This window comes from Macrobrachium nipponense, chromosome 44 (genome assembly GCF_015104395.2).
Source record: "Macrobrachium nipponense isolate FS-2020 chromosome 44, ASM1510439v2, whole genome shotgun sequence".
Lineage (NCBI taxonomy): Eukaryota > Metazoa > Arthropoda > Malacostraca > Decapoda > Palaemonidae > Macrobrachium > Macrobrachium nipponense.
The window spans coordinates 48,911,608-48,938,836 of record NC_087221.1 but is presented as its reverse complement, the minus strand read 5'-3'; the positions used below and the strand labels follow the sequence as shown (position 1 = coordinate 48,938,836).

General features: G+C 39.4%; 1 protein-coding gene across 7 annotated transcripts in view; it reads left to right on the top strand.

The window, feature by feature from the left end:
- Positions 1 to 27,229, top strand: part of LOC135204331 (phosphatidate phosphatase LPIN1-like) — a 53,051-nt gene that overhangs the window by 10,535 nt on the left and 15,287 nt on the right. For 5 of the 7 annotated variants that reach the window (XM_064234518.1, XM_064234519.1, XM_064234514.1 and 2 more), the window contains exons 4-11: positions 15,013 to 15,625; positions 15,876 to 16,078; positions 16,775 to 16,947; positions 17,807 to 18,045; positions 19,564 to 19,761; positions 20,691 to 20,835; positions 21,491 to 21,722; positions 21,869 to 22,048. In XM_064234518.1, the coding sequence (XP_064090588.1) occupies positions 15,013 to 15,625; positions 15,876 to 16,078; positions 16,775 to 16,947; positions 17,807 to 18,045; positions 19,564 to 19,761; positions 20,691 to 20,835; positions 21,491 to 21,722; positions 21,869 to 22,048 (1,983 nt within the window). The remainder of the gene's footprint in view (positions 1 to 15,012; positions 15,626 to 15,875; positions 16,079 to 16,774; positions 16,948 to 17,806; positions 18,046 to 19,563; positions 19,762 to 20,690; positions 20,836 to 21,490; positions 21,723 to 21,868; positions 22,049 to 27,229) is intronic. The other 2 variants (XM_064234517.1, XM_064234520.1) reach the window with 2 other exon arrangements.

Sequence of the window (27,229 nt, the reverse complement as noted above, 5' to 3'; positions counted from 1 at the left end):
ACACGGTAGGTCCTTGAAGAGGGTACCGTAATTAAATTAAGGTACAGTGCCACGTTGACCCAAGTCTTGGTACAATGCCACTGTGACTCAAAGAAAGATGAAAAAGATACATTGACCCAGAATATATCATAAATTTTGTGATGCCAAATATAAACATCTTTAAGGGTTAAGTGACGCGGCTAGACACCAGTTGGTTGTGTCTGTTCAAATACCACATTGTTCTAGAAAGTGTGGTGGTGTCAAAGTCTGTTAAGTTGCGTGCTTAGAATGTGTCCCAATTTAAAAAAAAAATTTGTTTCGCTTTCGTACAAACAACTACAAAAAAGTAGACCAGAATGAAGATTGCAGACAGGAGATAAAAATGTGTGGGCTCACGACTTCGTCACGTTGTTTGACGTAGTGTGTATAACAGATGCTGTACCTAGATGGCCCTGATCTCTCTCTCGTCCTGTCCCTTCTCCCCTTCCTAGTACTCTCGCATGCCAAGAATTTTATCTACTCACGTGGTGTTGAGGCTCCTCCTCCTCCTCCTCCTCCTCCTCCATCATCTGTAAAGCCTATTTGAATGTTTGAGCACAAGTTCATTAACATATGTTTATTCATTAACATGTATTTATTCATTATTAACATATATTTATTCATTAAAATGTATTTATTCATTAAAATGTATTTATTCATTAACATATATTTATTCATTAACATATCTTTATTCATTTGGTCTTACGTCTTCCAAACAAAAACATTCGGGTAAGATTTGCGCGAATAAATATATAATTTCATACATGCTGTTGAATTGGCAATTGCGTATATAAGTATATTCACACTCGTTGCGTAGGTTTTCTTGGCTGGTCGCTCGAGTATCACACAAGTTGACGGTACTTTACCCCCTGGGGTGTATTCTAGGCTGGAAGCCAAAGGGAAGGCTTCAGGGTGTTGATGCAGTGTTCACTGCCTACTAGATAATACCCCCATAGTGAGGTAGTGCCGTCGGTGGACCTCATGCTGTGCACTGTAGGCATTTCTTGAAAGGTTCTTTGCAGGCGTGCCTTCGGCCCTTTAGCTGCAACCACTTTTCGTTCCTTTTGCTGTACCTCCTTTCATATTATATTTCTGAATCTTACTTGCCACCCTCTCCTAACACTTGATTCGTAGTGCAACTGATTTGAGGTTTTCCCCCTGTTCAACCTTTCAGACCTTTTACTGTCAATTTCTGTTTCAGCGCTGAATGACATCATAGGTCCCAGTGCTTGGCCTGTGGCCTAAATTCTATATTCAGTTCAACTCGACTACTGGAAAATACTCATAAGTCCCTTATTATTTTATTCTTGCGTCTGTGACCCAAGTCACAGACACAAGTTGACGTCTTAGGTCCTCATGAATGGTATTTATAAATTTGTCTAATACCGGATTTAATGTGCCACTTGAAGCATCTCATGGGGTCGTTCACAGTAGCCTGTATTCTTTGCAAAAGAAGTGGCACCCTTATGTCTCATCTCCCCATCAGTAGGAACTAAGGTGACTCACTCTCTATTTATATAGTGCCACTCACTTTTACCCCTTAGAGGGCCGGTGTTTCATGGAAGAAAAAAGAAAAAAAAGTTTATTCTTTTGGGACTTTGGATATGGGTGACAGATGATGCCGCTTGTCAAATAAAAAAATAAAAAAAACCGTTGAGTAGTTGTTGGTTACGTCGAGTTGAATATAGAATCTAGGCCAAAGGCCAAGCACTGGGACCAATGAGGTCTTTCAGCGCTGAAACGGAAATCGACAGTAAAAGGTTTGAAAGGTGTAACGGGGCGGGGGGGGGGGGGCGACTTCAAATCAGTTGCACTTAATGAAACAATTATTAGGAGAGAATGGAAAGTAAGTTGGAGAAAGAGAATATGGAAGGAAGTACAGTTAAAAGGAATGAAAGTGGTTGCAGCTAGGGGCCGACGCACGCTGCAAATAACCTTTTAAGTAATGCCTACAGTTCACAGCGTGAGGTCCACTGACGGCACCACCTCCTCAAGGGTGGTGAGTTGTTGGTGGGTAAGAAAATTAAACTAGTTTTATTTTGCACATCATGGGACTTCTGGACGTGAGGGATTGAGGGTCAGCCTGACTATTAATAGGAAGTGGGCCATTGTTGGTCATACTCCAAAAGTGAGCTTTGTTGGTGTCGTAAAAGTTCGTTCATATTATGGGAGGTAATAGCCGAAAACGGTTGGTATACGTTGTTTGGTGGATAGTAGGCGTCAGCTAGGTTTGTTGGCAATTGTACAGTAGTTGATACTTTGTCAACAACACAGGATTTATTTTTTTTGGGGGGGAGGGCAGGGACCAGATAGTGGGAGTTGTCCAAGTGTGCCGTAGTGTTGTCGTTATACCCTTTGACCTGACTGTGTTCACTGGCGTTCTCAGAAATAGGGACAGTTGACAATGGGATGGTTTTTTGTGTAGTATTGTTGCAGTATCTTTCAAAATAATCTGCATAAAATAGTCCCAAAATCTTCGAAGGGAAGATGTATTGATCGAGTTCATTCAGTCTCGATCGGTAAGCTTGAAAGGGACAGCGAGCGAAGAAAATAGTATTTTGAAGTATAATCGGTTTTTCGTCCTATATCCAACCTTGGCTTCTTCGTATTGTTATCTATAAAAGGAAACTATTGAGATGGCTTTGTCTGTGCGTCCGCACTTTTTCTGTCCGCCCTCAGATCTTAAAAACTACCCATGCTGGTTGGCTGCAACTTGGTATAGCGATCCTCCTCCATCCAATCGGCAAGCATAGCAAATTTTAGCCCTCTATCCCCAGCAGTTTTTATTTTACTTAGAGGTTAAAGTTAGCCATGATCATGCGTCTGGCCACCACTGCCGGCTGAGAGTTTCATACGGCATTATACTCTTTACAAAAAAACTCGATTTCACCGAAGAAACTGCGGCGCATTGTGTACTCGTTTATTTTTGGAAATACTTCATTTGGCACAAATGGGGCCCATCATGCGAGTTCTACACCCCCCCACCCACCCCTTCCCTCCCCCTCGATGCTCACTTGTCCCATCAGACGGGGACATCTTTTGTTTTGTCAGCAGTTTGTGTTATTCTCGAAGACGTGAACTTCGGAGTCGTCGTTCGTTATTTTGAGTAATAATGAAGACGTCTCATTTTTTCTTTTTTGAAAATCCCAAAACTCCACATTTTCAGGGTATCATCTTCAATATGTTGCGTCTCAGGTTGATTCATGTTGCAAGAGGGCGCCCTTGGCCGCATGTTGAGACGACGAGACAGACTGGGTTGGTGGGGGGGGGGGGGGGGGGGGGATGGTGGCCAGATGCACTTGAAAAAGGAAAAAAGGGAAGGGTGGGATGGACCTGTGAGGGGGTCGCTGTGCTTTGATGGGGGATTTGTTTTTGACAGGGGTGTGGTGAGATTGGTGGTCCTGCAAATAGATGTTTTTTTGTTTGTATCCTAAACCCACCCACCCTCTCTCTCTCTCTCTCTCTCTCTCTCTCTCTCTCTCTCTCTCTCTCTCTCTCTCTCTCGTCGCAACTGAAAGTGGTTTATTTAGGTTTCTGGTACTTTCGACTTCGACCATTGTAAGCGTGACGTTTTATATATATATAATATATATATATATATTTATATATATATATATATTTATATATTTATATATTATATATATATATATATATATATACTATATATATATACTATATATATATATTTATCTTGATCCAGTTTCATGTTTTAAATTTAACTGACAGGACCTGACTCAGATGCATACGTATTTAACAGACATTCTTAGATAGGAAGCGAACATAGCAACATTGACAGCATTCAGCTTTTTTTTTTTTCACACTTCATTGACCAACGTGAGTTGATGCGGAGGTTTGCTTCACATCCTATTTGATTAGTAGTCATCACCCCCATCCCCCTAGTCCTTTGAAAATGAATATACTACTCTGTAGCGGGAGACTTAAAGGATTTGCTCGATGATTTTTTTTTATCCCCGGCTTACACGGACGGGCACGTTCTATCAGCTCTTATAGAATTTCACAGTAATCAAAATAAAACCTTGGTGGTGGGGGGTGGGGGTGAAGTACTCAATGCAGTTCGCGAATGACTCCACACTGCATTTACTGCAGTGTCATTGATATGTTGTGCATCCTGTTGACTCTTGAGAATAACTTATATTTGTGATGACGAATCTCTGAAGATCCTGTATGTGTTTTACCAGAACGGATACGGAGAGAGAGAGAGAGAGAGAGAGAGAGAGAGAGAGAGAGAGAGAGAGAGAGAGAGAGAGAGGATATGACGTACGGGGGGTCATGACGCAAGTTTTGGGACACTTCCTTTGACAGCTTTTGCGGGATTTTTGTTCGTGTCCCGTAAACATTAATGACGTTTCTCCCCACGTATGTGTTACAGATCGACAAGAATGTGTTGAATGGTTGAAATGGTCGAGGTCCACAATAATATAGTATGTGAGTATATGGTCTTTAATGGATATAAAAAGTTTTCGAACCTGACTGAAGATGAACCTAGTACAAGGTTCGAAAGCTTTTAATGTCCATCAAAGACCATACTATTTTATTGTGGACCTGCAACCGTTGTCATCATTTTCGTCACGGAAAACTGTGCCCACAATGTGTTGAATGTTAAGCTCGCTTCGTTAGATTCCCGAATGGATAAACGTGACTACCTGTAATGGGTTATCATCATCATCATCATCATCATTATTATTATTATTATTATTATTATTATTATTATTATTATTATTATTTATTATTATGACTCTGGTTCCTCCACCAAGAAAAGCCAAAGAATTTGTTAAAGAATGTTCAAAGTTTAAGCATAGCATATCGGGAGGCGCCTCAGTGGCGTAATCGGGATGGCCTTGGCCTGCCACCTCGATGGCCGCGAGTTCGATTCTCGGGCATTCCACTCAGGGGTTAGAGATGTGTACTTCTGGCGATAGAAGTTCACTCTCGACGTGGTTCGGAAGCCACGTCAAGCCGTTGGTCCCGTTGCTGAATAGCCACTGGTTCCATGCAACGTAAAAACATCATACAAACAAACATGGAATATCGGTGTAGTGCCAACTTCGTAGTTTGATGCTGAATTATGGTACTACTCTATCCAAGTTTTTTTTTTTTTTTATGAACGTTACTGCACTTGCACTGTGGCCATTATTTAGAACTTGCAGCAGACCGTGGGAATCCTGACGACGCGGCGCCAGTGTTGCAGAATGAGAGCGGAGTGCTGAACCTATCGGATGTGGTAAATGCAAAGCAAATAATGTTTGGATTTTGAAACAACACGAGGAGAGAGAGAGCTTGATGTTTGCGCTTTTTGTATCCAGTGAGCAAAAGCTGCTTTTTGGTTTGAAATTTATATTATATTTGTTTATCAAACAAGTTGTCTGCTTGTCAGAGAGCTCAGAGTTGTATACAAGACAGTGCAAGCACACGGTGTACCTAATTCTACGCGAACAACGAGCAGCTTATTCCAAGTGCAACATAGTAGATTGGAAGGTTTTGTTGACTGCTCTTTGGTCATTCATCGCCACGTGCATTCACTGAAGTAGACCATTGACCTCTCTCTCTCTCTCTCTCTCTCTCTCTCTCTCTCTCTCTCTCTCTCTCTCTCTTCCTTCATCCTTACATCACCAAGATTGTCTGGTTTGTGTGTGCGAGTGTGGCCTTTTATGGACTGATAAACTTCAGCTCGCTTGAAGGTTACAATTTTGTGTGGGGCTTCTGGTCAGTTTGTATTTGACAATTGATGGAAATGATGACAATTAATGAATGATATAAGGTTAATAAGATTAAGTCGTGACGTTAAAAGTAATAGTTAGCATCGGTGAATCACAATATATGGGAAATGATCGCTTGTGTATTTCCGTGGAAAGTTCAGTACATTCAACGTTCTCCTTATCTGTATCTTCTGTTTAGCAGGTTGATAAATATAAATAGGAAACTGAGTAATTGTTGCATGCTTTTCCTAGCTGTGTGCTGCCTGCGAGCTCTCGTCCGTCAGTATTGCCCAATCTCCCGCGCGCGCTTTTTTTTTTTTTTTTTTTTTTTTTTTTTTTTTTTTTTTGTTTTTTTTTTTTTTTTTTTTCGCAGTAAGCGTGCACCTTGGTTCTGAGAATTGCTGCTGGCTCGTCATGCTTCCTATGGAGAGAGAGAGAAGAGAGAGACCGACCCCATTCAGTGTCGGGGATTTACTCTCTCTCTCTCTCTCTCTCTCTCTCTCTCTCTCTCTCCCCCCCCCCCCCCTCCCCCCCCCCGCGCGCCAGGATGTTGTGCGAAGTTATATCCGTAAGCTGAGAGAATCTCTCTCTCTCTCTCTTACTGAGCGCAGGAGAGAGAGAGAGAGAGAGAGATAGATATTTCCTAATCTTTTTTCTGCAGTGCCACACGTCTCTGATCAAAATAAAATCATACCTATATTTATTCCTTTTTCCCGTCTACAGTAACCATAACAGAATTTACCACGTGAGAAAAAAGTGCTTATCTGTAATTATACTTTTTATTTTTTAAAATTATATTTTACGCTTTGAAAACTTGGGAGTTGAATCACAATTTTGGCTTGGGAAAAAAAAAAAGTCATCTTAGTTTACGGTCTTTTTGTTTATGGTTTTACGGTAATCCCCAAAACGGGCTTGTACTAAACACGCTGTACAGGTGAATACTTAACTATTGTAAAATCCAAGGAGGTCACCATCTAGGAGATACTAATGTGACCTTTTTTTTTTTTTTTTTTTTCCTGAATGTAGGTTTTGAGCAATAGAGATACTCTCGGCTTGTTGAGATTTGAGAGAGAGAGAGAGAGAGAGAGAGATTCATGTTGCACGCCAGTGATGTGGAGAGAGAGAGAGAGAGAGAGATATTCATGTTGCACGCCAGTGATGTGGAGAGAGAGAGAGAGATTACATGTTGCACGCCAGTGATGTGGAGAGGAGAGAGAGAGAGAGATATTCATGTTGCACGCCAGTGAGTGGGAGAGAGAGAGAGAGAGAGATTCATGTTGCACGCCAGTGATGTGGTGTGACTCAGCTGAGAGTGACACTTTCATTGATCGTAGCTTTACTTTCAGTTTTATGGTCGATATCTTTTCCTTAATATATATATATATATATATATATATATATATGATATATGTGTGTGTGTGTGTGTGTGTGTATATATATATATATATATATATATATATATATATATATATATATATATAAAAACACTCAGTAAATACGTTACCAGTCTCCTCGGGGTCCAAAAAAAAAAAGGGCATGGGTCTAGCAATCCCATCCAAGTAGACCCGAGCACAAGTGCTTGTGGGAAAGGTTATCATCAGACGTGGAAGTGAACTCGTCCGACCACTTACTACAACTTAAGTCACATCATTATTATTATCTAACTTATACATCCCTTCAAACCTCTTGGTTAACGTGAGGTCGAGGATGTAAAAGCTTCCTTTCCTTGACAGTAGTACGTCCTGATCTAAAGGTATCTTGATTCTGCATTGCAATTATCACACACAAAAGAGTAGACGCCTATCATTTTTAGTGTAGTGTTATCACAATGCTTAGGTATATTGATTGAACCAATCTGTGATGCCTTGAAATTCACATAGTCTGGCTTTGTGGCGACTATGGTCATCGAAGCTGCAAGCAGAAAAATAGTACGAGCTGGTGTATGATGCACTCAAAAACGGTATAAAAGAGTACACGACACCTCGGGCTCGTACTAATTTTGTTGGACATACCGGAAAGAATATAACGGAGGTGTCATGACAGCAGTTAGAGGTGAGGAAAAAAGAGCAGAGGACATGATAAACTGCTCCTTTTGCGGTAAAATCCGCCCTTGGGGAAAAAGGAAAGAAAAAGAAAGACAAAAAGAGGAAAGAAGCGACGCGCCAGACACATTGATTTTCCTTGAGGTTGAGTCTAGCAGACGACTGCAGACCACGTGGTGCCTGGCTGCTGCTCTGTACTGCTTATGGGCGTTTTCTGCTGTTGTGCCGTGCTTTTGTCGTTATATATAGCGATTTTGTAGTGTTTTATATATAAAATTTTGCAGGTTTTTATGACGGTTCTTTTATTTTCTATGTGACGTAGGTTTTTATTATTATTCGTTATCTTCGTACTATTTTTGTCTTGCATTCAATTGTCAGTTTTGTAGTACCACCTTTGGCCATTTTTTTTTTCTTTTACGAAAATTGTTATATTTTTTCTGAGGTCTCTTCTTGCAATTTTTGTCTAGTCACTGTTTTTTCCCTCGCGTTTCGAATCCAGTAAAAAGATGTCTCAGAAATAAAACCACATTAATACTTAGTGACCCCCAAGGGTTTGAAGTTTTAACCCGGTATGTATCCACCTTTGCGGCGTGTTTAGTACGAGCGCGTTGGGATTACCTTAAAAACATAATAAACAAACTATAAATTAATGTGACTTTTTTCCCCTAACCAAAATTGTGACCTTTTTTCTATGACTTTCCTGTTACTTTTTTCCTGACTTTTTTCCCCTGTGACTTTATTACCAGCCACCCACGTTTCATGCTATTCCAACGGTTTTATCATTTTTCTAGTAGCACTCTGCTCTGCAATCTCCTGGGAATTTTCCTGAGTGCTAGACCGAATGAAATAACGGTTTGAACTGCGCTACTAAAATTATTACTAAATTCCTTCCTGAGCCAACCAGTGAAAGAGTTGAATTATATGGAAGTAAACAAAAATGTGAAATGTTGAAATATTAATGTATTGCTAGAGTTAAAAGAAAGAATCCATTTATTTTGAAATTATCTAAAAAAATACCGCGTGCCCATCGGGTAGTGGTTGTAACTATATATTGTGAGTCGGGTCAGCGTTTGCTGCTTGGATGGAAATGAAAATAAGTTACTATCCAGTCTACAACGCAATCTTCATTCTTTATTTCTTTATGGAAAAAGTCTTTTAAGTTTTATCTTCATTCAAATATCGTTTTTTGATAGTTCATTGTCTAGAAAGACGTGTAAGATTCTGTATCAGAACAAGTAAAAAAAATTGTATAATTAAGTTTTGAAAATATTTAGTGAACATAGCTAACGTGACTGAACGAGTGAATGAAATACAGCATTTTTTTTTCTTTTCTTTTATTAGAAAAATATAACATATTGACATAAGTAACATGTTACAAAATATTACAAAAATATATACCTACAATATTTACAAATTACCATGGAATTTTGTTTTTATTATTAACTAGGCTTTAAAACATTTTTTTAACACAGCATTAGATAGATAGTACAGCATTTCGTTTAAGTTCATCTGGGCGGCTAACAGAATCCCGTAGTAGTCGATGTGGGTGCGTGTGGGTGGTGGTGGTTAGTGTGTGGGCGGAAGCGTGTCTGGTATAGTAGACAGGCGCGCACAGCTGTTAGGTCGGTTGGAGGAATCTCGGGCGTAAGTCGTTAAGGGAAAGTCTCTCTCTCTCTCTCTCTCTCTCTCTCTCTCTCTCTCTCTCTCTCTCTCTCTCTGTCGAGGTTTGGATTAGCTTTCTATACAGTATTGGTTTACATTATTCTCGCCTTGTTCAAGTTTGTTGCGTTCGTGCAAAGTAAACATTTATGGAGATTTTTAACCAGAGACCTGGTGCATCCTTGACGTAGGCATGGTCTAGGTATAATATACCTAGACCCACTAGCCCGTGCCTAGACCGTGGACGTACCGACGTAGTTAAGATACTTTCTTTTTCGCTGCTTGCATCCCACCTTTCACTCATCGCTCCTTTGCCTGGAGTGACGGACCTAACATTAAAACGCCGTGTGCACTTAATTCTTCATTACCATCTCCCTCCATTGGAGTATGGAATGGATGCCAGATATAATTGCTTTGGCATCCGTTGACGGAAATATCAAGAAGAAACTATTACGTTTGTCTAAAGCAATTGCTTGACGTTCTGGTTTACTCACAAATTCTTCTCGAGAGAAGTTCCTGAAGGTTTTCAAAAAGCCTTACGCTGTTAATTCCCAGCCACGTGTGAATGACGTCATGAAGTATTCCTAGAGAGACACAAAACCTCGGTGCAATTGTACTAATTGGCCCATGCACATGGCTGGGTGAATGAACGAAATTAATGATAACCCTTTTTGGCAGGAAGCGGAAATAGTGTTAAGCTCCCGCTAAAATCAGATCAGCTGGGGACTAAATGATTGCAGTTCTCTCTCTCTCTCTCTCTCTCTCTCTCTCGTCACAGAAATAGTAGTGAACTTCACGTAAAATGTCCGTTTGTTTACTTGATCTTGTAAATAAGCATGAGAAGTCGTATGTAAAGTTGAAAAAAAATGGCTTCATTCATTTTTGAATGATGTAGACCCGAGTGTTTAAGAAACACTTTGAAAGATGTAGTTAGACATAAATGTTTTAGAAACAATTTGAAAGCTGTAGGCACAAATGTTGTAGAAATAGTTTGAAAGATGTACACCCAAAAGTTATGGAAACTATTTGAAAGATGTAGACCCAAAAGTTTAGAAACAGTTTGGAAGACGTAGACCCAAAAGTTTTATAAACAATTTGAAAGATGTAGACCCAAAAGTTATTTAAACAATTTGAAAGATATAGACTCAAATATTTTAGAAATAATTTGAAAGATGTAGACCCAAATGTTTTAAAAACAATTCGGAGATTTCCAACCAGATGTGATGACGTGATGACGTCACAGTGTGTGAATGTTGCTGCCTGACTGGTTGTTAGGTGTTAGGGAATCCCTCCATCCCTCTACCCACCGGGGGAGGGGGCGATGTGAGCTTAGTCACTGGGGAGCCTGTATGGGCGGTGATCCCATTCAACGGCGCCTGCGTTATCGACCCAGCGTGTCTCGGCGCTCGATGTAACTCTATTGTGAATCAGGCCGGCTTTGCAGCATTTGGTGATTCTTGTCTTTATTTCTTTCTTTCATATAAAAATTCTCTTATTTCTTTAATGTGAAAAGTAGCTTTTGAATTTTATCTGCATTAAAATTTATTTTTGTCAGTTCTTTGCGTTGTGTGTGATCGCAAGTCTGTTTATCTCGTGCGGTTAAATAAGGAAATACTTATCAGTTAATTATTTACAGCTGACAATAGTTGAGAGACGCCATTTTATGTTTTTAGTAAGGATTCAGAAATTTGGAACATGTGGGCTTGTAATTTGCATACATGTGATTATTCATACCAAAGTTTATAAATCCAGACACAAAACTGTTAATCTTGCACTTGAGTATGCTTAGTACACTCAGAATATCGTAAACAAATATATTTTTAAATCTCTTCATGAATGTGTGGATATTTTTGTTTTGAGCGATCCATTGTCAGTATATTTTCTGAGTGGTTGGATATAGCTGTGTAATTATATAAGTATATAGCTCGATAACTTAGAGTTTATACATTTATTTTTTTAAATTTTACCTTTGGTTGGTATTTTCACGGGGAGAATATGATATGAATGGGATAGTTTTTTACTTTATTGATACGAAGTATGTCTGTTTAGGCTCAATTGAAAAAGGTGTCTTTTATTTTATTTATTTATTTTTTTTGAGATAACGAAAGTCGAATGCAAAACATTTATATTAGTAAGGCTACACATATCACCTCTGAATATTTCTTGGTGTTTTTGCGTCTGTGGCCGAAGTTTCCTCGCAGGGAACTGCTTGGTCAGCATATATAACATCTGTGGTTGGTGGTAACGATGGGAAAAATGGCTTTGCAAGTGGTCATTTTGGGAAACAAGTTGCTTCCGGTTTGGTTCACCACGTTAGGTGAATAATCCCTTAGCGACGCGAACAAACTCCTGTGTATGCACGATTGCATTCATGCGGATGTTATGTTTAATTTGTATGGTCAGTCACGTTCCCAAGTGTATATAAATACGAAATGGTTCTACCGTATTTTGTATTGGCAACTTCGGCGTATTCAATAGTAGGTAGATATATATTTTTTTAATATTTTGTAACATCTTACTTTGTGTAAATGATATATAATATTTTTCTAATAAAAGGGGGAAAAAAATATCAGACTTCCAAGGCTGCACGTAAGAATATCGGCAGGATAGCGAATCCTGGCAACAGAAAAGTCGACTGTGCCCTCGCCGACCACCATTAAATGATTCAAGGCGAAGACGCTCGCCCTGCCCTTCGTGGTGAAGGGAGTGGTTGTGGGACGAACATGGATGTGTATTAGTTAGCAGGTGAATTAGCTGGCCCGTGCGTGATTTGTATGCGAAACCCCCTAGACGCATAAGGGGAAGGATCTCTTGTGTGTATGTCGGCCTAGAGTGCCTTTTGCTTAGTTTTTTGCCAGTTTTGTACAACCCGTTTTCGTATAGAATACTGTGAAAAGCCGTTTAATGGTTATTCAGATAGCATTTGGGCCTGCCCCATAGTTTTCCATCTTGACAGATTCTCTTTCGCCTTTCGACATAGAGCGGTTACGACTTCATCTCCACTCTTCCTCATAAGAATTAAAATAGTGTTGAAACAAAAAGCGCGATCGTCAGCATTTCGCCACAGTAGCGAGAAATAGCTCATCGATTCGCAAGTGGTAACACCCATTTTATACTTCCCGTCCACCTGAGCAGGGATTATGTACCAACAACTGCCATCTCCTCAGTTCCGGAAACGTATTGTTGCTGGATATTCTCTTCACCTCAAGTGAAAATAGTTTATATCACGTGTGTGTTTTAACACTACTTAAACCCCACAGCACTTCGGTCTAGCTAATCAGTGCGAGCTTTAGACTAGGTACTTTCCCTCCCTCTACCCACACACGAACCCACTTTGTGTTCCCACAGCTTACTCCACCCACTCTCTGATGTCCGGTCTCCGCTATTGATTGCATGCAGGTCGACGACTTCTTAGCGTAACTATTAATGGGTGGCCGTTGACCCCATAAAATATATACTTATTATATGTATGTGTGTTTGTTACTACAAGTATTCCACTCATCTTCTCCGGCCCCGTTGTGACACCAAGTGATCACGAAGAGAGAGAGAGAGAGAGAGAGAGAGAGAGAGAGAGAGAGAGAGAGAGAGAGAGAGAGAAGGACCACGGCGTCTCGCATACCTTAATTTCGCGAGGCGCACCTGGTTGGTCCACCGCCCATTCTGAATCATCCTTCCCTTTATGGGATGAGATCTGGTCATGTGTAATTCGTTTCGCTATGATCAGTAAAATCATTCTTACCGCGGTAAAATGAATTCATTGGAAGTGCTCTCTTTTTTAAGGATACTCTGTAGACCCTGATTTTGAAAATAGCTTGTGAATACGTTTAAGACGAGAGAGAGAGAGAGAGAGAGAGAGAGAGAGAGAGAGAGAGAGAGAAATGAAAATTATACCCTGTTAGACGTCACTTTCGTGTGAACTTAGAACTCCAGTCCTCAGGAATTCTCGTGATTGATTCGACTCCTCTCCACATTATTTATATCTGCCCTCTAATGAGGTAAAAAAAAAATAAAAATAAAAGAATTCCCGTGTGCGCAGGATGACCTTTAGAACGGGAGGGTATATGTTAAACTTTTATCGAAGAACAAGGATGTCAGAATAAACCCGACTTGGCAACTCTGTGCTCGCCCACCAGCTGGCGGCATGATAGTTACCAATTGCCCCTTTTCATCGACATTTTAGAATCTACTGCATCTCTGTCGGAAAAATGTAAGATTTTGTTCATTATTTCATCATGATGACGTTATTTATAGATATTTACAATTAAAGCCAAGTTGTTGTAGAATGTAGTTCATAATCATCTTGATCGTTTAGTTTGTTTCTTTTGCGATACAAAACTAGCAAAGGATCGGGGTCAGCGGTAGTATTGCCATACGGTACTTCACTGATATTATTGAATTGAATGCTGACATTATTTTGTAATCGTCTTTGCAAGACTGATTTGATTAACACTGCCTGATGGTCAGGGACTAGTGACTGAATCTCGCAAGAGGTGGAGACTTTTTATTTTTTATTTTTACCTTTTCTTTTGCTTTTTTTCTAATAGTAAATTCAAGGAAAACTGGTAGGTCGATGGCGAGAGTAGCCAAGCGAAAAGGTGCATATTTGGCCCTAGAGTCTCCCTTCGCTAACATCCGGTCAAAACGTTAATTAGACCTACGTCCTACGTAAAAAAATATAATAAATAAGTCACTAAATAAAAATAAAAACTTATACCACTTGAAAAATGTCACGAGGTTGGCTCTTGTTTAGGGTAGATGTATAGGACTAGCAGTGGCTTCGGAAAACTCCGTACGAGTTCAAGCCTTTGATATTAATGAAACTACACGTATGTTTCTCTCTCTCTCTCTCTCTCTCTCTCTCTCTCTCTCTCTCTCTCTCTCTCTCTCTCTCTCTAAAGCTAGGCTCAGATGCATTTGCACACTGGCCAGTTTGAAAGTCAGTCAGCCACCATAACGATAGATTGTCAAATTTGCTTCTGTACTACATCTTGCCTAAGCATCTTTGTGGGATGAGTGTGAAACATTACCTTCGCACTCATGGTTAATTACCGCAGTTGAGTGCATATTTGTCGCTCACCTTCAGTCGGCTTGCATGGTGAGCTCTCTCAATTTGTGTTGCAACCTTTCCCTCTTTGGGGTCACGGCCAGTCTGCAACACACACCTGTCTTGCTTGGGTTATCGACTATATAGGAGGCGACGGGAGGTTTGATCTTGTGTTGAAGAAGGATCTCTTGTTATTTTGACATTTTAACATGTGCCGTTTTGGATATGATGTGCATATTGATTGCATACTACGTAACATAACTGTTGGTTATATAGAATGTGTGTATGGTCATCTGTACTAAGGTATATGTTTAACTTATACAGTCATTCAAGTACTGGATGTTTATCAAGTACACTGTTTGTTTTCCTTCATCCAATCGATCAGAACAGATTATATATATAAATGTATACATTAGAATTGCTTAGGATAGGTAACATTTTGATAGGTGCCATTCTAATTATTTTTATGCATAAATTTTTTATACCTGTTCGTGAGGGAGAAGTTACTTATGGAAGTGGTTTTTTTTTTCAGGTTGATATTGAAATTAATGGAGAGCCTGTCGACATTCACATGAAACTTGGAGAGACAGGAGAGGCATTCTTTGTGGAAGAGTTAGAGGAAGGAGTGGAAATCAGCCCTCTTCTAGGAACTTCTCCTCTTCCAGAATCTGTTCTGAGTGGAAAACATGACCTCATGAAAGGTGAAGATGCGAGACACGCTGGTGACTCTGGCGTCGATGACATGACTTTTCCTTCGACCGATCCCTCTAAGGCGGATAGCAAAGATGACTCACCGTCATCAGAGACCATCACTGCAGGGGATGTTACAGAGTCAACTATAACAGTGCAGTCTGATGGAATGGAAAGTGAAAACAGTTTTGCCAACAATGGCAAGGACACCAGTGAGATCGGAGTGATCAAAATAGTCCGCAAGAATAACATCAAACGGGAACAGAGGGACATGGAGACTCAGACGGACAGGCCAACCTTGACAGTAGTCATTTCCAAGAAGGGGGATGTCAACAGTGCCCTCAAAAAGGGAGTGTCATCGACGTCTCTTGTCATTGAAGATGCTGGGCCGAAACGCAGCGTCTTGATCAATGAAGGCAGGGGCAGTAAAACCGATGGTGAAGAAACTGTCAAGAGTAAGTATGTTCTTAAATGGTCTTTCTATCATGTTCCTCGGAAGAAACTCCTTGTTTATCATAACTGGAATTAATTTGTCAGAGTAATGTTTGACATTTCTACCTGTAGTATGTTTCTAACTTGGGCCTTAAACAAACAAACAGAAAAAATAAAAAAAGGGTAAATGGTATTGCTTAGCTTGAGGGGCATCAGAATGGTTGCTTCATTATCATAAGATCAGGGTTTACAAGCTCATTTGTGTCCCAACAGACAACAAGAGCATCCGCCGGAAGCGCAAAAAGCGCTACAATGGAAAGAAGAATAGACCCAAAAGCTCTGGCAGTCAGTCAAGTGACACTTCGACCACCAGTGAAGTTGCAGACATAACAGCTGTGCTTCCAGAATCAGGAATAGCACCAACAACTAATCAGGATGGAATTTTTGTAATGGATGACATAGAGTCTACAGATAAGGTTGGTAATTTTGTTCCCAGGATCCTTTTTGTGAAATGGAAGTTTTTTTCTTTGTTGTTGTATCATTTGCGGTGATGACTAGTTTTCAGTTCAATTACTGTGATGACAGAATGTGTTTTCTGATTACTACTCATTTACACAGCTTCAACAGAATACTATAATTTGCTGGTGAGATTAAGGATAGAAAGTGATTTTTTTTTGTCTTGATTTTGCTGGTTAAGAATACAGCATTAAGTGCATTAATTTTATACTAGGAATTCCTTGGCTATCTTTTGTGATGATGTGCGAAAATAGTATAGTAATGTAAATGTCACAATTTTACTGCATATAAAAATTTTCTTACTGTTTGTATATACTAAATTGTTAGTGCTAAATTTATTTCTATTGGCATTAATTTTTTTTAGCAATAAAATACCTTTTTTCCATTAAAACTTTCCATTAAGTTTGTATTAAACAATTTTATTTAGAAATATTTGAATTTATGTAGTTACGTATATTGACATGGTGCTGCTTTTATTTTTACAAGTATTTCTTTTTCAATTTGTGTTTGTGGTTTTCCATTAGGTTCAGCTGCTAAATTTTTGTTTATAACTTTATAGTTTTTTAAAGTCAGTGTGTAGTCCCAGTACAGTAGTGATAAATAAACTTGCCAAAGGTTCCAAAGTCTGAACAGCAGCCCTATTTTAACTCTGTCAGTTTGCTCCAAGTTCCTGTACTTCCACCTCTCACATGGCACAGTCAACATCGATGCCGCTGCTCCGAGAAAAGTCCCGGGAAGAGGTAGTCAGCGAGTGGAGTGGGGCAATGTCGCGGTCTATGGGTCCTGATTTTCATCCGTTTAGTGATACAGATCTCAGTCCTCCTCCCAGGTAATTATTATTTTTTTTTCATTGCTAATTTTAAGCACCTTGGTACATATTTGTTTTAAAAACCCATGACCTCTTACTTTTTAAGTTTTGTCACACATTTTGGATATATTTGCCATCACAAAACCTTGAAGGGGCGCCTGAGTGGTGTAGTCACTTTGGTCTTGGCCTGCCACCTTGGTGGCCGTGAGTTCAATCCTCGAGCATATCATTGAGAGGTCAGAGATGTGTATTTCTGGTGATAGAAGTTCACTCTCAATGTGTTTCGAAAGCCATGTAAAGCCGTTGGTCCCGTTGCTGAATAACCACTGGTTCCATGCAACGTAAAAGTACCATACAAACAAAGCCTTGAATCTGAAAAGATCACCAAAGGAAGAAGTACACCTCTCTGTCACTTCATTTCAGATTCAAGTCTTTGTGATGCCAGGGTTATCTAAAGTGTGTGCAGAAATTGAGAAGTTAAGAGGTCATTATGTTAAAAATGCATATATATCTGGCAAAGTGACTGGTATATTCTATCACTGCTAGTGTAGGATGTTTTCATAACATTTATTTACCGGAAATACTTGTGTTGAATAGTCGAGAGAAAAAAAGTACATTAATGTTACTAACTGAATAAGTACTGTTATGAACATGTTGTAAGTTATGAGGGCATTTGATCTATGACATTTTTATTTGAAAACTCCATAGTCCGTATTGCCTTTAGACTGTATTCTTGTTCACTGTGAGTGACTTATGGTATGTCTTGTTATTTACTTTTATGTGCCAAGACCAAATTTATATAAGCTTGAGTTTACATGTTATGGCTACATGATAGGAATGTTTTATATTTTCAAACTGCATAACAAATATTTTGGTACAGCCCATCAACCTCAAGACCTCCAACTCCCATCAAATCTGACACAGAATATGAGGTTGAGAGGCAGAGGGCAGATTTTACGGATGGCTCTAGCCAAACGGATGAAAATAAGTGGTACTGGACTTGGGGTGAATTGCCAACTCCACCGCCAAAGACGCCCACCAGATCAGGTAGTTTGTCGCTGAAGTCTGATTCTGCAGCCCCAAATGCTGAGAAGAATGGGAAGACTTCCAAGGAGGAAGGTTAGTTTTGTTCATTTATTTTAGCACTTGGATTGTGTCAGAAGGATTTCCACATTTTGTAAGGAAAAGAACGAGTTTTAGGCACCTTCAGAAGATGAGATGTGGTTATGCTCTTAGGTGTTGTCTCGGTAGATAGTACAGGAAAGCTTTTTATTATTCATTGTCTCTGTAGTGTTAATTTTTTGTGGTAAAGATGATAATGATAGTATATAGTCACATGCCTTTTGCGTTAGCGAGTCGAATGCTGTCCTTTTGTTTTTAGCGTTGCATCTATGTTTTTGTGAATGTGACATCATGTTGAATGTTTTTTTTCATGTAACATGAATCAATGTGTTATTGAGGTGAGATTTTGAGACACTTGCTGTTATTTTCCAGCACTTTCTGAACCACAGCATAAAAAACTTTCAAATAGTGATTTTTGTTTATTTATTTATTTATTTATTTTTTTTTGTATCAAGAGGGGAAGCAGAGATTTTGCCTTAGTCTGCTATATACTGTATTTGGTTTGTTTACAAAATAAGACAATAGTGAATATTTACAATTAAACATTAGAATAATGAGTTAGACTGCATATGGGTGCTTGTAGTTAGTCCTGAGTGAAGTTTGTTTTTGCAGTACTGTATTGTGTACCTTTATTCAGTGGTGTTTCATGTTGCGTAGGTTCTAAAATTTTTGTTGTGAACAATTATTACTCATACATAAAAACAAGATATGTCCTTCATTAAATATTACTTTGTTATTCAATATATATATATAGAATTCTTATTTGATATTAAAACACTACCAGTAGTCCCTCAGTTGAATTGAAGAAATTTTCTCTTTCAAGCAGACAGCTCAGTAACCACTGTCATTGGCCTTGGGTACATTATGGTTGACATTACTGCAATATACTCATACTACTGTACATGCTTATGTAACACAAGTGGAAAAAGGGCTAATCCATAAAAGTTTTAAAGTACTATAGGCTATTTTGTCCCAATTCCACTTACACATGCTAATATCAAAATAACAGGAATGTAAGGGCTTTTAACACTAATCTACAACACTTGCTGTCATCTGATTGAAGACAGGAATGTGTACACTAATGCCTGTTAAACATTCTTGTCTGCAGATTCTTATCTTATTGGGTTGAAATATGGCTTATGGAAGAAGAACAGGTCATATCTCTCTCTTCTCTCTCTCTCTCTCTCTCTCTCTCTCTCTCTCTCTCTCTCTCTCTCTCTCTCTCTCTCTCTCTCTCTCTCTCTCTCTCTCTCATATGTAAATACTTTATTATTGGTGGTTTGGTTTTGTTCTAGTAGGTAAGTATCTCTTAAGGAATATTGTGCAGTTGATTTGATCTCTACTTATTCGGTATGAGGATAATCCCAAGGGTATATCAGTTTTATTTTAGGCTAATGTAAATGTTGGGTTGTCTTTTTATTTTTCTTAAGGGGTTGTAGATAATTGGCTTTTTGAGTACATTCTAGGCTTTGAAGTATTTTGAGATTGAAAGATATGTGGGCTTGTTTTCCTTAGATGATGAGCGATCTGTGTTGGGCAGTATGTTTAGCTTCATGAGGGCTACCAAGAAAGCTCGCCATAATCCAGAAAGCGAAGGTATATACCTTGATGATCTCAACTTGGAAGAGCTTGATCCTGAAGTGGCAGCATTGTATTTTCCACGTAGCTTCAAAGTTCCAGAAAAACAAGGCTACAACAGCAGTTTCCCATCGGGTATGAGTGTGACCTGGAAATGCTATTCTGTTGAACCCTTTTCTTATTTATCCTAAATGAAAACTGCTTCATATGGGCAGGCTGATTTTGTTGAGGCTGCAGAAATAATTACAGATTACCTCTTGGTTGAACCTTGTCAGGGCAAGTGCTGGAAGAATACATACTACTTAGCTGGCCAGTCACTTTTTTCTTAACTGAATGGAGAGATGTAATCCTCTAACCTTTTACTACTATCACACTGAATTTGAGATGGGAGCAGTATTTGAACATGAAACTAGAAAGAACAGAAAAAACTGGACTTTATCTGTTGAGCAGGACACTATGTGAAAAAGTATAGAAATGTATCATATTTGCATGATGTGTACTTTAGTGTAATTGGATGGTACACTTCATCTGTTATATCATTTTTTTTCCCCTTAGCTGTTTGGTAACACTGATCTAACTGCCCTGTACTAACTTAAGCGAGTGCCTTGCATTGCTCAGTGTAAGTTTGATTTTAACAAAGAGATGTAATGCCAGTGATCAATATGAACTTACAGCATGTTTGCACTAACAGGGTTCTTCTGTAAAGAGAATGAAGACTAAGAATAAAAATTGCATCTAATACCCTTTTAGAGTAAATGCCATATTATCTTTGTATTGCTAAACATAGCATGATATTCAGGGTAATCCATATGTTTGAAAGAATTTTAATTCGACTTATGTATGATATTAGTTTGTAAGAGCATGCTTTTTTGCTGTTTTACTCTCATATTATAATGTGGCAATTTATTTTATGGTTATTTTTTCTTCCAGTTGCTAACACTACATGGTGACTGAATTTTGTGTATTTTATATTGAAAAAAAAAAAAAAAAAAAAAAAAAAAAAAAAAAAAGGTTTGGTAAAGCCTTTGGGCTATGGAATGTGTCATTTTTGCATAAAATTTCAGGAGGCGTCAAGGATGATGATGCAGAGTCAGGGAACGGACCTTCCTTACCACAATCGCCACATAGTGTTGAAGGAGCCATTGGATGTCCCAAGCTGTGTAGTGATTCTGATTTTGAAGACTCTAGACATCCAATCTTTGATTATAAGTAAGTTCATCTCACAGTACTTGCCCTCTACCCTATCTAGTTTGGGTAAATATGTTGGTGATACCTTCCTTGCATCATATTTTTCAAGTAAACTAGAATTTTACAGATTTATTTTAATTTGGGGTTACTGGGGTGATTTTATATACAGGGATTGATATTTCATACTTCCTAAGTATGAGTATTTGATGTAAGTGAACCTGCAGTGGTCAGGTTTTATTGCAATTTTTCTTCTTATGGTTTTCTGAGTTGATGATCGTTATGCTAATAGCTTGTAATATAAAATTCTTAGGCCTAGTATTTGATTATGCAGGAATTGGGAAGCTCATGTAGCATAAACCAAAACAGAAAACTGTATTTTGAACTCTGTGGCATTTGATATTTTTTTTTATCTAATTTAATTTACCTCAGGTTTATTGTTGTTTCATTGTGAATGAATTCACTACAGTTCAATTCAAAAAGAAAAAAAAAAAATATTTTGAGATGTTAGCATTCTTTGATTTTCCTTTGAGGCTGAGATAGTACTGTCATGTTACATGGTAATGATACTGAATGTTTTGCTATTTTTATTAGGATACTGTTTCTGTAATTCCTGAATGAATTTCTTAAAGCTCTCATATATGCAGTTAATATTTGACACCTCTCATTATTTCCACAGAGGTTATGATGACATTGCATTCTCGCTTTGCGGACGTTTGCATGAATATGAAGGAGACTTTCCCGAGAGTTTGTTCTTGCAAAGTATTGTCACGTATGATGACTTCATTGAAAACCCTCAGATTCTCGACAACCCCAATCTGGTTATCAGGTATGGGGGCAAGTACCTTAATTGGATGGCAGCATCTCCACAGATCCTGTCACTGGTTCTCTTCCAGCGACCAGTTCCTCAGGTAAGATGCACTCACTGACATTTTGTGCTGGATCATAGAGATTAATGATTTTTCATCTACATTATGTAATTAGTGAGTCTGTTGCTTTTTATTCATATGTAATGAAAGCGTGTCAATTTTATAGCAAATTTTACTGATTTTTTCAGAAATTAGCCAATCAGCTTTACAAGGAACATATGCCAAAGAAAGAGATACGGAAAAGATCCGAATCTAAAGGTTATTCATGGTTCTCATGGAGGCGTAACAACCAAGCTGAATCAGAAGAGATGGAAAAGAAAGAAAACAATGCATCTGAGAAGACTGAAGGGGCTGAAATAGCAAGAGAGGTCAGAAGTTTTACATTTTTATTGGTTTTTCAAATTACAATCCTTGGTGCCCTACTTCTCAGCTGTACTTTGCTTTTAAGTCAATCCTGACAATTGTGGATCTGCCTTTCAGTATTCAAGGCTCTTGTTTGTTGGATAATGACATTTTTGTACTTGTCCCTTCATTGTCAGTGTTCAGTGATAAATGTGAAATTTATGTTTTTTAGTTTTGCAATAGTGTATGAATGAGCGTAGTAGATTGTGCAAGTTAGGAAAGTGTTTCATGCTATTTATGGTGAATTTCCGTGCCAGCTATTGTGTATTTTGGTTATTGCATGAAATGAAATTGCAGTTCTTCGTAATCAAAGGGTCTTTGAAATGGAGGTGGGGGAGGGTTGTACAATTTGGAAACATTAAAGTTGAGGGAAACACTGTTTTCAGGCCATCTTTTTAACTTTTGAAGATAAGTTTTTTTTTTTTTTTTTTTTTTTTTTTTTTTTTTTTTTTTCCCCTCAACTTAATCTTTAGTTGGTATTGGGTGTCATTTGGTTCACTATCTCTTCTTGAACTGTGGACTGCTAGTTGATCGTTGCAAAGCTTCTATGGTATGTTGAAAGTTGAGTGCTTGATAACTCTAAAGCAATTAGGATTTGCAAGATGATGACTTAGCTTCCAGTTTTGTTTGTGTGTCTGTGTGTTGGGCAAGTGGTTAGCTCAAGTTTTGTTTTAAAGTTCACATCTTACTTGACAGTTGATGTTGGTTTTTATGTAAGAATTTAATGTAGGTATGATACTGTAAGTAAATTTTCACTAATGCTTGCGCTTTAGGAATTTATTGAATTTACTCTTATGGGTATATAATTTTACTTGTAAGGTGAACTTTTACAGACAATGCTATGGTCACAAATGGTGTTGAAATACCGTCAGAGGTTTATGTACAAATTCATGTCTTATGTACTAAAATGATAATATTGTATATACAGATAATGTGGGATATAATCACACTGAAAAGGTTGAGGAATTCTGGAATTATAGTAAAATCTTTTATTATTCACTATTGATGTTTGACCCAGAGGTGTCAGATCTTTATTGTGGAAATTTTAAGGCAGCTTTATGTTAATTTCATGAAACAAGTCATACTGTGTAGTAATTAGGGCTTCTTTTTCATTAATGGGTCGGGACATTTGATTTTTCATTGTTAGTTTATACATAGGTGTTTTATGTAACAGTAAGTTTAAAGACATTTTATTTTACGCTAATTTGGGTACTTTATTTTACACTAATTTGGGGACTGATTTTGAGAAAATTCAGATTTACGCTGTAATTTTGATAATTCAGGTTTATGGGATATTTTGCGAACATTGTGAAGAGAGGAATTTTGTATGTTGTAAAGTATTGATTGTTTTAATTTACTGTGTGAGGATAGAACCGTATGTTTTCAGGCAGGAAGTAAAATTTGTCCCCTTTAAAAATTTACTCTTAACGTCAAGTGCTGTTATGAAGCTTTGTTGTTTTAAGATATAAATTCCTAATTTGTTCATGAAACTTACCTGTCAGATATATATATAGCTGTATTTTCTGAAGTCCGACAGAAATTCAAAAACTTCCGGCACCCACAGTGGTCGGCCAGGTGGTTAGTACCCATTCCCGCCGCTGGGAGGCGGGTATCAGGAACCATTCCCATTTTCTATTCATAATTTTTCTGTCGCCGGTGCTGGAAACACCTGTTTTCAGTACCTCCGTCTTAGGATTTTGGAAACTTCATGGCCGCTAAATATCCTAATTGTCTTTTGATTTATTGACTTGGATTTGTGGCTAGGCATGCGCTATCTTAAATTGTTTTGAATATGATTCATTTTTGTATATCTGAATCTAGTTAGGCTAGTTGCAGAGGTTTGTGTTCTGCTAAGATAGGGTGTGGCTACCGAAAGCTTCGGTAGTTCCGCACTCGATATGCACGAGGGCTATGTCTCTTGCTTCTTTGTTGAGATTTGTCATGTAAGGAGTGTGAGACTTTGTCTAATTCCGTAAGGAAGACGTATGATTCGTATGTACGCAATTAATCAGTAAACAAAAGTCATGGTAGGCTAACCTACCTGTAGACTTTCTTTTGCCTAACCCTGTAGTATGGCCTACGGGCTATAAATATGTCTCGTGAGGTAATGCCCTTTACGTTATAGATTCCATCTATATCTTGGAATCTAAGGTGCTCGCGCTCCTATCATTGTGGTGAAGAGTGCTACTTCTGTAGTTTTTACTCCTAACCCTGTAATGTTGCCTTCGGGCCCTAAACAGTTTCTGTAGAGGGTATTGACCTTTCTCTGATACTCTATCGATTCGTAACTTAGAATCGAAAGTGCTGGCTTTGGAGAGCAAAAGTGAAGTGGCTAAGTGCAGTGACATGCCCCTTGCCCCTGTAGTGGAGGGTGCGTCAGATCGGCCTTATTTCGCCTCTAGGCCGGGACCTCTGCTTGACTCCCAGGAAACAGGGAGAGAGCATGTCGAAAGCCGAAGGAGGGTTACGAGGAACTCCCACCGATCTGACGTGCCTTCGGCAGACCTGAAGATACTCCCAGGCTGCCAAAGTGCGTGCACGAATCCTGAAGGATTGCTTCTCTCGTCCTCCGAAGCGTCCTCCCTGTGCAGGGGTTTGGAGCTTTCGGAAGGACTCGCGCCCTCTAAATAAAAGCTTTATAGAAGAGGACGTTTCGCGTCCTCTCTCTCTCACTCGTCATGCGTTTGCAGTGGAAGAAGTAAGAGACGAACGTCGCCTGAACTCGTGTACGTCTTTCCACCGAGAAAAGGGAAAAGCAAGTCATATTAGCAGGACGCTTTTGAGCGCGGACGTCCTAGCTTTGTTGCTGTGAGAATAAGAAGGGCGTTCCCTCGCCCGCATATTCTCACACGATCAACCCTTCACCTGAGACTGCTTCGTGTAGTCGGTTTTCTCTCCGAGATGTCTAATGCTCTTCCCTGAAGGCAGTTTCGCTTGCATTGACGCCTGTCAGGAGCGTGACGCTTTTCTGCAGCTTCTTTTGACGCTCGGCTTGGACGGGACGTTCGGATGGACGCCAGGCGCGCGCTGGGGTGCACGCCAAGCGCGCACCAGTAGACGCCAGCGCACCCAGTAGATACCGCACGCGCGCGCGCGCATGCCAGTGGACGCCGAGAGTGCTCGCTGCTCGCCAGTGGAACGCCGACGTGCTCGCTGCTTGCCAGAGTGACGCGAGCGCGCGCTTCCAGGTGTGTCGCCTGGCTGAACGTTTCTGTTGAAGTCTTCAAGCTGATTTGGGCCTAAAGATTTTTTTACCTCACTTCGGTGATCCCTTCTACATCGCCTGCGAAGAATGTGAAGTAAGCAGTGCTTCGGAGGAAGCTTAAAGTGAAAAGGCAACTTCGTTTTCGAAACCCAGCAAGACCACGGGTTTCGTGAATTATAGAGGTCTCTGTCAGTTAATATTGCTTTTCGTAAAGTCCAGGATTGGAGGGAGTTATGGAAAGCTCAAGTAAAGATCTCTTTTGCTCTTCCGCAGTCAAGACTTTGCGGTAAGGCAGCTATGGGTTATGTAAAAGCTCGACGTCCTGCACGTCAGGACTCTGGCAACGTTCAGTAGGATTCTTGCAAAGGCACTCATCAAAAGGACGCTCTTCAGGAAAGCGCAAGACAGGACTTCCTTTGCCATACTGCCAATAAATTTTAAGCTTTAGCAGGCATTAGTTGTGATACGGGAGAGGAAGCTGGTTGGAGAGTTTCTTCCTCTTCCCAGGATAATTTTGCAAGCTTTTTAGCCCATCTGAAAGGGCTTTTCAGATGATAGATTTTGTTAGTTCCTAGTCGGGACTACGCTGCCGAATTGAACATCGTCGTTCTACCTGTCGTAAGCCGTCTCTTAACAGGATTCTTGCCCCTTCCTCGTTTGAGACGGGAATCGAAAATAAAATGCTCGACTTGCTGGATTACGTTTTGTCAATTCAGTGAATTTCCCCCATTGACAATATACTATCGTTTTGTCAAGTAAGTGGGTATCCCCTCATTGGACAAAATATCTCTTTGTCCCGTAAATGGGTTAGTTCTCATTGACAAACTTCTCATTAACTTTATATTGCGTAAGCGGATAAGCTCTTATTGACAAGATTCGGAAGAGCTCTCATTCATCATTCGCAGTCTCGTACAAGAAATAGACTTGTAGACTACGTTAATGAACGCTTATGTCCAATAACATAAGAAGCTTGAGCTGTCCGCTTCAATTCTCTGAGTTTTGTTCATGAAACTTGCCTGTCAGATATGTATGTAGCTGTATTTCCGAATTCAGCTATAGTATATATGTCTGCCAGGTAAGTATGAAAAAACTTTATTGTAATATAATATCATATTTTGCCTTGCGTTATTTTACTACTGGTTGGTTTCAAGTCATATACGCTTGCTGTAGTTACCTCTTCGGATGGCAACCGAGAGGTCTATTGTTTATTATTTTAAGGACATTTAATCGTTACTCCCTGCAGCTTTCCAGGAGTTTTCCGATTTATCTTTTACTGTTGTATGGTAGTGTTTATGACGACACAAACGCATCTATATATTTAGCGTTTTCTGTTTCGCTTAAATATACCAGCTTGGAGAGTCTCTTATGCTAAAATAACGGACCTATTTCTTCGTAGAATAGGGTAGCTGGCAACCCAGGCATAAAGTTAAGAGACGACGATCGTAAGCTGCTGCTGTCACTGTCCTCTCCTCCAGTCCAAAGAGCCGTACAGCTCGTTCGCTGTCATGCGCGGTAGGTTACGTCTCCTCTCCTGCGGGATTGACTGACTAACCGTATCTCTGTGCTGGCAGTTACGTCTCTCTCTCTCCTGCGGGATTGACTGACTAACTGTATCTCTGCCCTACAATCATGGACTTTAGCCTAAGATTGAGGGGATTTCTTACATGAAATGAATAAACATTGCATTCGTTTTGCCTTACTTATGTTCTTGAGATATCTCTTACTCCTTTCGGTGCTCGTTACCGCACGGTATAGGACTACGAGTCTACCGCAACATTGCACTATTATATGCTTTCCTGCTTAGGCAAAGCGCAGCCTTATTAGGGAAGTAAACATACTGTGTGAGGAATGGATGAGCTTGCTGGGGACCATTTCTTCCTAAAGAAGTTTGTTTCCCTGAATAGACTGCAATTCAGACCTCTACAGTTTTTTCCTACGGGAA